This window comes from Triticum urartu, chromosome 2A (genome assembly GCF_056163025.1).
Source record: "Triticum urartu cultivar PI428250 chromosome 2A, HENAU_Tu73, whole genome shotgun sequence".
NCBI classification, from domain to species: domain Eukaryota; kingdom Viridiplantae; phylum Streptophyta; class Magnoliopsida; order Poales; family Poaceae; genus Triticum; species Triticum urartu.
Window position 1 is genome coordinate 748,795,888 of NC_141874.1, and position 13,634 is coordinate 748,809,521.

Here is a 13,634-nt window from a genome sequence, read left to right on the forward strand (position 1 = left end):
CCAGTGATCACGAATCTGCTCAACTCAGCTCATGGGACTCGATGGCGCCAGGAATCATCACGAAATTTTGGAAACGGGCGCTCTTGTATTAATATAACAAGACTTTGAAAGTGATTAGGTCATCAGGAGCTGGGAATGTGTGAACTTGCACTGCTGCACTGTAACTGCATGTAACAAGCTTAGTTCTCTAATTTTTAGTATTTCTGATTCGTAGGAGCAGCACAGGAATGGAGTGGCATGTCATTTTCAATACTACAGGATTAGCATGTGAGTTTGATTGTGCATGAGTAACACGTAAAAATTAGGAATCACCACATGAGGTTGGAGTGGTTGAAAATTTTCCTATGAAAACTAGTAGAAATGAATAAAAAAGAAAAGTTCATATGCATTTTTGAAATCCTACGAACCAAACAACTCACGTACGAAAGAAATTCTAAGGATCGGAATCCTCCGAGACTTGCTTTAGAAATCCTTTGAAGCAAAAAAGAGGCCCTTTTTTGCAGGGAAATAATTTGTACTCCATCTGCAAAGAAATTCAAGATCATTTAGATCACTATAAGTATAGTGATCTAGATGATCACTGACTCACTGTCCGAATATCAGGGTGACACTCAGCTCAGCATGACATCGTTTGACCACCTCATCAGGTCCCGACCCTAGCCAACAGCTTGTCTTTTACATTTACCAAAGTTCGCCAACCCACATTCCATCTTGTGTTTCAGTACTCCGGGGCAAAGGATAAAGCAGTCACGTGGCAAATGTAGCTACCAGTCGCCTAGAAGGTATGAATGTTCAGAATTTCGGTACTCTGCGGCAAAAGGATAAAGCAGCCACGAGTGTGCACTGCAATCAACTTCCATCGGCTGTGTCCAAAAAAAATTAATCCATCGGCTGCCGACAACTGATGAAATCCAGCAGCAGAATCTCAATCAGACACAACAGCTCATTACACAAATGGAGCGACAACGGTATCGTCATCGCCAAAATTCAGCTCATTATCTAGACATTGATTCATAATCCAGCAACGAACTGGAAAACTGCTACCAGAAGAAACTCTGAAACTCTCAACTCACTATTCACAGTTTGCTTCTGGTGTCATCCCTTGCTTCAGCATCGCTGCAAGTTCAGTATTGCCTACATTATTCATCCATCAATCGGTACTGACTTCACCTACTGACACCCAGCAAAAAACATAGTACAGGAAAGACCAGAGGATCACCGCCTGGATCCAGTACATTTCACCATCAATTGTTACCTGGGATGTTTCTATAATACAACACTCCATATAAATATATAATCCAGGTTCCTCCGTGTGATAATATCTTGGGAGTTGGAATCGGATCTTAGTTACATTCGTACTACGCAGTACACACACGGACACATTACATTATTGATATATATGATCCAGCAAATAGTATTGCCCAGCAAGCAAAACACACACAAAATGAGCAGCGGCCGCCTTCTGGATCCAGCAGCTTTGAGAATCAATTACTAGAGTGCTTACCTACTAGGAAGGGTCGTCGTCGCGGCAGCGGGTGATGGACTCGCAGCCGCGGGAGTAGGGGTTGGCGGTGGTGCTGACGCGGCAGTTGTAGTAGGGCACCCCCGGCCGGGAGCAGGGCACGGCGTCCCCCCGCAGCGCGTCGTAGCTGATGTACCTCCGCCCGCCGCCGCTCGCCCACAGCAGCCGCCCGTGCGCCGCCGCCTCCACCCCCATGTCCATGTCCATGTCCATGTCCATGTCGAGGCTGCTGATGCCGATGGCGCCGTGGCCTCCCCTCCCCTGCAGGAGCAGCAGCAGCAGGAGGAGCACGGGGGTGGCCGCCCATGTAGGCATTGCCGGAGGAGCAGGGGGGATGGGGGAGCTGAGATCTCGGAGAGCGGAACAGTTGCTGTGGCTGGATCTTTTCTCCCTGATGAAAGAGTGGGGGAGGGGAGGGGAGTGGAGTGGTGGAGGTGGCCTTAAATGCAGTGCCACTGCCGACAGTTGTCCGTTGTGTCCCGTGGCCGTGGGGAACGGACCCGTGGGGTTTACAGTTTTCCTTCCTTGTCTTTTTACCGCTGGTTTCTCCTCGGGAACTGAATCGTTCGACAGTACGCCCATTTGGAAACAAAAGACATTATCCAGACAGTTTATGAGTGCATCTTCAACACCGACTCGCAAATTTTCTGCAACCGTCCAATACACGAAAGCCATCCAACACCGATCTGTATCGATCAACAGGGCGGTCTGGATGTGATTTTTTTCGCAAACCGGAGACGACACACCAAATGTTTGCGGGGTAATGCGGTATGACCTCTCTCTCTCCACCAGCAAATGGTTTAGTTAATGATAACACTGAGCTGATCACTACCATGTCTATATACATGCAATTAGTTGTAGCCCTTTCGACCACTGATGTATTGTTGTCCCCAAATACAGCAACTGCAACAGGTGCGGCAAACTCTGAAGGTCTGAACCCAAAAAAATCAGTTCCTGCAGTCCAAATTCTCAAACTTTAATAATTGACCGCTGCCAAATTCTATGCATTGATCGATGGATACTAAAAGTGAGAACTGGTTTAACACATTGACCTAGGAATACTAAAAAATGGGATTTGATTTAACTTTCATACTTTTAGCAGTGCTCAGGATGAGGTCAGTCGCGCAGGTGAATGTGAACATGGAGGGTGCGTTATGATGATTGAATTTTGCGAAGGAAGGTGCGTCAATAAATGAGCAAGCAGTAACAGCTCCATCCTTTTTATGTTCATTGCCTCAAACACAGACTTTGCCTCAATCATCTGTCAAGCAAAAAACCATTGATTAATTGAGATGAAACTGAAAGACATAACCCTTCGATGATGTATGCGGAGGTCTATCATGAGATGAGATGCATCACTCACTGACCTGCAGGTCCATGGAGAATGGCACATAGGTCTCCTCCATCTTTGAAGCAAGACAAAAGCAAGCCACTACAGTGTCAGCCACGCTTTGCCTTCCTGCCATGAGAAACAAATTCCTCAATGATTCGAACAACCTTACGGGATTTTAGCAGGGTTGCTTCAGTTGCTACTGAGATGATAGACTTACAGGATGCAAGGTCGGGCAGTGGCATCGTCTTGAACGTCGTTCCCCTCTTTAGGGCGCCGTCTTGAAGACTTTGATCCATGTGATGCCTTCCAATGACTGGGGACCAGTGGTATACGATGACGCGTGACAGGTGGTTCGTTCGGTGATCCTCCATGACGCCACCCCTGCCCAGTTTCTTTAGTAGTTCATCGTCGGAGTCGGAGCTGCGCTGCCTAGTATGGTTTGTAAGGGGTGTTGTGTCGCAGCTTCTAGGGCTGCTGTTTTTCTTTTTGTCTTTTGATCTTCGGATCCTCTGGTCCTAGGACCTTCACCATTTTGTTGTTTTCCGTTGCTTCCTGCTATTATCAATGAATGCCAGCAATGTTGGATCTTTCAAAAAAAGATAGACTTACAGGAAGGAGATAGATGGACAGGAACCTATCAAGGTAGTTGATAGACAAGGCCGCAGTCAACGGCAAAGAATTTGTAGATTTAATCAGCTATCACGACACCATACATTGGGACGATACCATCGAGCAACAATTAAATGAGAAAATCGCCACTAAAAATGGATAAAAGGGCATATTCCAAATCCGGCCCATCACATATCAGTACCACGCTAGAAAGGAATGATTTGAATCAAATCAAGATGCGGGGGCTCACCTTCCAAATCCTATCTATGGCGTACCTCTTGACGGCGGCCAAATCCAGGCCCCCGAGCCGTCGCCACAACATCTGGGGGGTACCTGTCGGCGGGCGTGTGCTCCTTCTTTGTCTCGGCGAGTGCAACCACATTCCTCAAACTGCATAGGGTGGTCGACCAGGAACCCGTCCATCGGGTGCTGACCAGGAAGACGATAGTGCTCCGGGCGGCGAGGTCGCCGTCCTTCCACCGTTCCACGCAACGTGGGGATCTCCCTAGTATATGTTTCTATTTTGCTTTTTGTGGGATACGTTTTTTTTCTTGGGAGGCCTGCATGATCGTAGGGGGCGGGGTTGTGTGTGCGTGGAGTTTTTCCCCGCGGTGGAGTATGGTTAGTCAATGTAAATTAGTAAGTGCACACCAAAAAACATATCGATTAAGGCAAAACGTTGGATTGAGATTTGTGGGCCTAATCATGCCGTGTTGATTGGTTTGTGTGGTGTTGTGAGGCTAATGCGGAGTGCACGTAAGGAAGTTCTTGTTTGATTGTTTAATAGTAGTGCAGATATGTATATGTTTTTGTCACGTGAAGCTACCTGGCCCGCCCTATTACTTATGCTACGCAATTGATAGGTTAAAGATGGAAAAAGTCCAAAACAAACTTTGAATTTGAAGGCGAAAGCTAAATCAAACCCTGAACTCCCAATCCCTGAAACCAGCACACCAAATTCACTGATCCCGATCTATTTTGAGACTTGAGAGGATTTAACTGTTATTCGCAGAATTGGGCCGGCCCATAGCACACTCTCTCGCTGGTCTAGTTTTTCTTTGTTTCTTTGTTTTTTTCTTTGGTTTTTTTTCCTTCGTTACACTTTGTGTTTTCACTAGTTTTTCTTTCTCGTTATACTTTTGGTTTCTTTCGTCACTTTCTTGATTTTCTTCATATTGTTTTTCTTTTCTCTTTCTTTTGTCTCTTTACCGGTAACCGGGATTTTTTTACACATGTCTAATTATTCTCAGTACCCAATGTAAATTCTTAGCGCAAATATTTTTTGATACACTTTTGATATATTTCGGATATGTTATTTACATTTTTTTAAAGATGATTTAAAAAAGCGCCATAATATTTTTCCAAATACACGTTTTACATTTCTTAACAACGAGAAACATCTATACCAATATAAAAAGACTCAAATGGGCAGATCCAAACCATCTCGACCATCAAATCATGTTATCTAGCGGTTCAAATCGCTCCAATGTTGAGCACCAAACACGTTTAACGCTCTAATTACCCACCACTGCCATTGGTTATAAACATGTTTTGACTCAACGCTATCCCTTGAAATCTGTCATGTAATTAATATCTTACCATTCCTGTGAAAAAGGTAATTGATATCTTACCAAATACCAACGTGCAACAGATATATCTTACCTAATATAACGTGCAACTAATATCCTACCTAATATAAACATGCATTGCACGTACATTATTACTAGTTTTATAAAACTACGCAAACATTTTTTACATTGTGAAACATTTTAAAAATACTATACACTTTTTTCAAACACTTGTGTATATTGTTTTAAGGGTATGACACATTTTTTTACATCACGCAAACTTTTTTCTACATTGTATACACTTCTTTTTGAAAATGTCACAAGAATATTTTTTGAAACTCGTGTTCTTGAAATGTTACATTTTTTTTGAATGGATGAAACATTTGTTTGAATCACACGAATATTATTTACATTGTACATACATTTTTTTGAAATGGCACGTACATTTTTCTAAACCCGTGATATTTTTTAGATGTCACAAACTTTTTTTCACACATTTGTTCATGTTTCAAAAAAAGTGTTCGCACTTTAAAATTTTGTTCAGGTTTCCAAAAACTATGTTTCAAAAAGTGTTCGGTTACCCAAAATTGAATTTTTTTTCAAACAATAGTTGTATTTATTAAGTATTCAGAATTTTCAAAAGGTTCTCACAGTTTATAAAATGTTCGGACATTTCCAAAATTCTTTACGTTTTCAATATTTGTTTGCCCCCGAAAAATGTTTTCAAAGTTCGACGCTTCGGTGTTTTCCAAAAAATAATTAATGAAATTCCAAAAACATTATTTGTGACAGAATTTTTGAAAATCCAAAAATAATCATAACATGTGAAAAACTTTTGGAATTCTGAACATTTTTTTAACAAATGTGATTTTTTGAAATCACGGACAATTTTCAAAAAAGTGTGAATAGAACTTGAAAATTCCATACATTCTTTTAAAAACACAAAAAGAAATTGAATTTGTGCCAAAAATACAAAAAAGGAACATTTTTATCTTCTATTTTTTAGAAATGTGCGAACATTTTTAAACTGCACAAATTCTTGTTGTGGTATAGTGGGCCAGCCTAAATTATCGTCCGTGGAAGTAGCAGGTTATCCGGTCAGGATTGTAATATTCCCAGTATGCGAAACAGGTTTTTAGGGTTTAATTTAGCTTTCGTCTACAACTTCAAGGTATGTTTTAGCCTTTTTCCATTAATGATTAATAGTTTTAATAGATCCATGGGATTTTCCAGCATATATCTCTATTGTTGATCCGCATGTTTCGTTTAGTATATAATCGAATCGAATAGATAGATTGATTGAGTCCTGAATCCTGGTAATAGATCAGAATATAATAGTGTGGACTGAATCCTGGGAAAAAAAGAACACTGATAAGTCCCACACGTTCGGTTTGGGAGCTCCCCGGACCGAACGAAACGTTCATAGCGACCCATCGATCAAAACGAACTACAACGTTCGCGCTGAGATAAATTTCACACCGAACGTTTTTCTTCCTTGCCACCTTTTTCTATTGGCCCAATTAACATGAATTCCAGCAAGCCCAAAAAAATGAAAAAAGGCCAAGGGTAGAGAAAAGTAAGTTACAAAAAATGGCAAAATGTATTTGCTATGCATTTTTGTACCGATCATAATATATATTCATGGCAAGAAATACATGGTTTTGTAACCAAAAAGAACAAGAAAAATGCCATGATTATAAAATAAAAAATTGCCATGGTAATAAATGCAACATATTTGCCATGGCCAAATTTATATGGCAAAAATACTTTTATTCACATGGCAACTTTTAGTTTAATTTGCCATGGCAAAAATTTACTCTATTTTTGCCATCGCAAAAATTTACACTATTCTTCCATGGCAAAAAATATATTTATTCAAATGGCAATTTTTTTGTTTAATTTGCCATGGTAAAATCTATATTATTCTTCCTTGGCGATAAATACTTTTATTCAGATGTCAATTTTTTGTTTAATTTGCCATGGCAAAATTTATACTATTCTTCCATGGCAAAACTACTTCTATTCACATGGCAAATTTTACTTTCATTTGCCATGGCAAACTTCACACTATTCTTCCATGGCAAAAATACTTTTATTCACATGATATTTAAAGTAAATGTGCCATGGCAATATTGGTAATTGTGTCATGGCAAAGAAAATGTGAAAGTTCCATGGCAAAAAATGAGTATGAATTGCCATGACAATAGTAGTTAAATATTTGCCATGTCGATATAGGTAATTTAGCCATGGAAATAAAATGTAAATTTGCCATGCTAAATAAAGAGTAAAAATTACCGTGGAAATAAAACTTGAAAATTGCCATGGTGATTTACGTAAATTTTCCATGCCAATTAAGGGAAAATTGCCATGACAAGAAAAGTAAAATATATTGCCATGGGATTTTACTATATACATGAAGATACAAAAAAATGTAGATTGAAAATTGCCACCATGCAGAACACGAAACACCTACAGCGGATCCACCAGTATCGCTCGCTGCACACGGTACATAGTAGCACACTTCAGTTGTGAGCTCCAAACTTTTCTCAAAAAATAAAAGTTGTGAGCTCCAAACGAAACACCTACAGCGGATGGGCAAAGGTCCGAAATAATGTGTTTATTTTTCGTTTTCAAGGTTTGTTGGTTTCTATTCTTTGTTTCTCCACTCTTTTCTTTTATAAAATTTTCCTCTTCACTATATGTCTTGGTTTCTATTCTTTTGAAATTTAAATATTTATTACAAATACATATTAAAAATATTTGTGGTGATTTTTTTAATGTGTGAAGACCTTTCAAAATACTAAAACACTCGTGTTAAATGTCTGCATGTTTTTAAGCAACATGAACGTTTTTTATTTGTACTATGTTATTTTTTATTGTTTACAAATATTATTTTTTATACATGTTATATCTTGTTTAAATGTAGGATGAATATTTTTTTCAAATACACGTTGCTTAGAAAAGAAATATATCAAACAATTAGAAAAAATATTATTTAAAATTATTTTGTCATATCTAATGGCCAAATATTTTTTTTGGAGATGGAGTTACATAAAAGTACAAGATGTAACTCTCCAATCAACGTAAAGAGCTCTAGAAAATATCATGAATGCACTTGCGGAATTAACCATTTGTTGTGTGGAAAAACAGTAGTACTTCAGGAGATTTAGAACCGTCTGTGTTCCTCTCGTTTCCTCCCCTAATCCCAGGAGTCTAGGGCAAAAAAATTTCCTTCAGATTTCAATGGCGAGCTCATGGATTCATCTCCTCTCTGCCTGCCGCCCTGGTGGTCGATGGCAGGGAGGAGAATCCCGATGCCTCCACTCATGTTAGTAGTTTTAGGTTAGTGTTTTTTTGTCCTCATAGGTGCGGGCCTAGGTGAATTGTTATAATTAATCCGAGGCGCATAGTCGATCAACCGAGGATCAATCAATCCCACGATCACGACACCGAGATTTGTTAATGAGGTCATCGATATGACTACATTCCGAGGGCCTAAGTATGGGCGCTCCTTCTCGTGACACCGTCACAATACCGTACACCGGCCACCAAGGCACCGTCACACTCCGCCAGCTTCCCCTTGCGCGTCTGTGCTATTATGTTGGCATATGTTACATCGTGTGTCTACTCTTTCCTTATATAAGAGGTCTAGAATATAAGCGTCCTATTAGGACACGACTTCTACCATGTCTGCACACAATTTCAATCCAAGTCCACCTGTAACCTATCCTTATACACAATATTCAAACCTCCTTGTACATTTTGAGATACGTCATGAGTATCACTGCTACTCCCAAACTCCATGTGAGTCCACCTGCAACTGTAGCGCCTTGTCTTCTTCACAGTCAACACTCGAGCAACATTAAGTTCCTCTTTACTCTAGTTTGCGTTCCCAACTTCCGGAGTATCCATTCAACGCCATCACACACCGATCACTGTCTGCGTGAAAGTGAACAACTCATATATTGGTCGTCACATGTAAGAGTTACCTGAACTCAACATCACCGCTCTCCTTGACGGCATGTCTGAAACTTGAAGAAATTTCACCGTTGTCCTATGTCACACTGAGTCAAATTCGCAGTTGTCTCATACTTTCTTCCGGATAGTTTTTGACATGTCCCATAGCTACATCACCTCCTCCTCCTTCTGTACGTGTCATCCGCACTTTTCCATGTGTACTGAACACCAAAAAATATACAGCCATGTACTGAAGGAAATATGCCCTAATTATTTATATTTCCTTATATCATGATAAATGTTTTTATTCATGCTAGAATCGTATTAAGAGGAAACTTGATACATGTGTGAATACATAGACAAACAGAGTGTCCCTAGTATGCCTCTACATGACTAGCTCGTTAATCAAAGATGGTTAAGTTTCCTAGCCATAGACATGTGTTGTCATTTGATGAATGAGATCACATCATTAGAGAATGATGTGATGGACAAGACCCATCCATTAGATTAGCACTATAATCGTTTAGTTTGTCGCTATTGCTTTCTTCATGACTTATACATGTTCCTATGACTATGAGATTATGCAACTCCCGAATACCGGAGGAACACTTAGTGTGCTATCAAACGTCACAACGTAACTGGATGATTACAAAGATGCTCTACAGGTGTCTCCAATGGTGTTTGTTGAGTTGGCATAGATCGAGATTAGGATTTGTCACTCCGATTGTCGGAGAGGTATCTCTGGGCCCTCTCGGTAATGCACATCACTATGAGCCTTGCAAGCAATGTGACTAATGAGTTAGTTATGGGATGATGCATTATGGAACGAGTAAAGAGACTTGCCGGCGACGAGATTGAACTAGGTATGATGATACCGACGATCGAATCTCGGGCAAGTAACATACCGATGACAAAGGGAACAACGCATGTTGTTATGCGGTTTGACCGATAAAGATCTTCGTAGAATATATAGGAGCCAATATGAGCATCCAGGTTCCGCTATTGCTTATTGACCGGAGATGTGTCTCGGTCATGTCTACATAGTTCTCGAACCCATAGGGTCCGCACGCTTAACGTTCGATGACGATTTGTATTATGAGTTATGTGATTTGATGACCGAAGTATGTTCGGAGTCCCGGATGAGATCACAGACATGATGAGGAGTCTCGAAATGGTCGAGAGATAAAGATTCATATATAGGACGATGGTATTTGGACACCGGAAGTGTTCCGGATGACACCGGGACATCGGAAGGGGTTCCGGGCAACCCCGGCAAAAATATGGGCTTAATGGGCCAAGTAAGGGAACACAGCAGCCCACAAGGGGCTGATGTGCCCCCCTATAAGGCTAGCCATGTGGGAAGAAAGGGAAAAGAGAGGAGGAAAAGGAAAGTATAAAGTAGGACTCCTACTTCCTTCCCCTCCCCCCCTTCCTTTCCCCTTTGTTCAAATATGGTAAAGGGGGGGGGGATTGGACTAGGGGCCTAAGTAGGATTCCTCCTACTTGGCGCGCCCTAGGCTGCCTTCCTCCCTCTCCCTCCTTTATATACATGGGGAGGGCATCCCTAGAACACACACCAATTGTTCCCAGCCATTTGCGGCGCCCTCCCTCCACAGTTACACACTTCGTTCATATCGTCGTAGTGCTTAGGTGAAGCCCTGCGCCGATAACTTTATCATCACTGTCACCATGCCATCGTGCTGATGAAACTCTCCCTCTCCCTCAACTGGATCAAGAGCTCGAGGGACGTCATCGAGTTGAACGTGTGCTGAACGCGGAGGTGTCGTACGTTCGGTGCTTGGATCGGTTGGATCGCGAAGACGTTCGACTACATCAACCGCGTTACTAAACGCTTCTGTTTTAGGTCTACGAGGGTACGTGGACACACTCTCCCGTCTCATTGCTATGCATCTCCTAGATAGATCTTGCGTGATCGTAGGAATTTTTTTGAAATACTGCATTCCCCGACATGCACTCTATCAGCTTTTGACAATTTCAGACTTTCTGCCATTTTCTCACATTCTCCATGGTCAACTCATGTCCATCTTCTGGATCCGACAGACCCATTCATCAACTTGCATCTGGTACTTGTCAACACTGCTTCAGCACCCTCTGCACATTTTGTCCGACCACATGTCTGACCATCAGTGCCTTGGCCTATCGCTGTGTCCCGTGCTTACCGCACGCCTCGCCGCTATCATACCGTCGAGCCTCTGTTGTCCTTGTCGAGTATTCCGGGTTGCTTGCCCACATTGCCTCAACACCCACTGCAGAGAAACACCGATCATCACCGACAGATGCCGAGTATCACGTCTCCATCAGACCACCAATACCCAGTCTGAACTATGTGTCTCCTGCTTTCCCACTGAAATATATTCCGACTCTTCGTTAACTTACGCCGTAGCCCCTTCATCAGCTCAGAGTGAAGTCTTCCATCAGACTCCAGCTCCACCTTCAACATGACTCCATGAAGCTACGCCTTGCTATCCCGCGCCCTGTTGACTTCAAGCTCTCAAGTGTACACTGCCTTGAATCAACCCATCAGACCACCAATACCCAGTCTGAACCACGTGTCTCCTGCTTTCCCGCTGAAATAGATTTCGACTCTTCGTTAACTTACGCCATAGCCCCTCCATCAGCTCAGAGTGAAGTCGTCCATTAGACTCCAACTCCACCTTCAACAAGACTCCATGAAGCTACGTCTTGCTATCCCGCGCCCTGTTGACTTCAAGCTCTCAAGTGTACACTGCCTTGAATCAACCCCGCGCCATAGTCTTGTCGAAGCCGCACAAGCCCTCAGGCATGCACCATGTGTTTTCATGCCCCAGAAGCCGCTCACCATCAGCATCACGCTCCTATGTCGTCACTAAAATCACCGCCATCTTTTGCTTTGACCGAAATACCGGTCGATCCACCAGACTGTCCGGTCCGATCCAGGCGAAATCATCCAACTGTAATCATGCTGTTTCCCTGGTTTTGAACTGTTTCTACCGCTTCGTTGATTCTGCTTCGCGAAGCTGTTCCACTGATTGTTGTCCCTGCTGTTTTCCACTGTTTCTTCTGTTTCTACTGTTTCTTCTGTTTTCCTTGTATAAACTAAACAATGGTACAGTTTCAACTGTTTCCCAAAGAAACATGAAAGACAAAACCTTGAATTTACTAAACAATGGTTGTAGGTTCCATTTTTATGAAACCAGGTGCTGTTCCTATTGATTCAACTAGTTTTTAATTATAAAAAAACATGAAATTTCATTTTACATTTATTACAAAGTGGTACTTCTAAAACTGTCATAAAAGTGGTAATCTTACATCTTGATGAAATTGAGTGATGATAGTATCACCAAGGCGTCATGAAAGACAAAAAAAAATGTACATGTCTTACTGCTCGTTTTCATAACTGTTTCAGCTGTTTTCGGACATTGTTTACAGTTGAAGGTCTTGGAAGAAACTATCACTAGATTAGCAAGAGAGAAAAAAGATAGCTCTATCGGTAAGGAAACATTTTTCCCATGGAAGTATTCCTTTGAGTTGAATCTTGCAGTGCACTTCCCTTGAAGGTGACAGTATTAATGAGACCCTTGAGAATAGAAAAAAGAATTAGAAGAAACATATACGCGATTAGAAGAAATTAATTTCACTGTTCGGTATGAAAGAACAGGCTCTAAGAAAATAACATCTCTTTTGTTTCCATAGGAGAGAAAAAAATAGAGAACTTACATGTCTCCGCAGGAAAGAAGTTACTAACGGCAGCTGAATTTCATTGTCCTTGCATGTTACAATATCAAAAAGAAATTTCTGACGTAGAGCTTGTAAATCATCCTACAGTATTTTAACATGTGAACAAATTTTTGGAATATATTTTGACATAGAGCTTGTAAATTTCATTGTTCACATATTTTTTGGAATATGTGATCAAATTTCGGAAACAGGAACAATTTTTTGAATTAGTAAAAAAATAAACATGTGGACAATTTTTTGAATTTGTAAACAAATTTGGAAACATGAACATTTTTTGAACATGTGAACAAATTTTATGAAAACCAAAAAGTTTGAATTTCCCAAACATTTTTCGGAAATTGAACATTTTTGGAGTTTGTGAACATTTTTATGAAGCATGAACGATTTTTGAATCTTGAGAACAAATTTGGAAGCGCGGATTATTTTTTGAAGCACGGACATTTTTTGAACCTTGAGAACAAATTTTGAAACGAAGAACAATTTTGAAAAATCCTGAACAAATTTGGAAGCATGAACAATTTTGTAAAGCACGAACATTTTTTGTTTCTTGAGAACATATTTTAAAATAGAGAACAATTTTGAAAAATTCCAAACAAATTTGGAAGTGCGAACATTTTTGAGAAACACTATTTTTGAGGAAAAAAACATGAAGGTTGTATGAAACAGCGAACACTTTTAGAAATTGAGAACAAAATTTGTAAAAACTCAACAATTCGAAAAATGCAAACAATTTTTGGAAATGGGAACATTTTTGTAAAGTCTCCCAAAACCCGAACATTTTTCAAATTCGAAAACAAAATTTGGATACTTGAACATTTTTTAAAACTTGGAACATTTTTTGAAACTCCTGAACAAAACTTGAACACATGAACAGTTTTTAAAACTTGCGTACATTTTTTCGAAACTC

General features: G+C 40.6%; 1 protein-coding gene and 1 pseudogene across 1 annotated transcript; both read right to left on the reverse strand.

Moving 5' to 3' along the window:
* Positions 1-1,263: 1,263 nt before the first annotated feature.
* LOC125534507 (uncharacterized) lies at positions 1,264-1,951 on the reverse strand. Its single transcript, XM_048697713.2, has one exon. It carries the CDS (start codon positions 1,835-1,837, stop codon positions 1,508-1,510), a length of 330 nt encoding a protein of 109 aa, XP_048553670.2. The 5' UTR covers positions 1,838-1,951; the 3' UTR covers positions 1,264-1,507.
* Positions 1,952-2,133: 182 nt separating this feature from the next.
* LOC125538366 (cyclin-D3-1-like) lies at positions 2,134-3,887 on the reverse strand (annotated as a pseudogene).
* Positions 3,888-13,634: the final 9,747 nt, after the last annotated feature.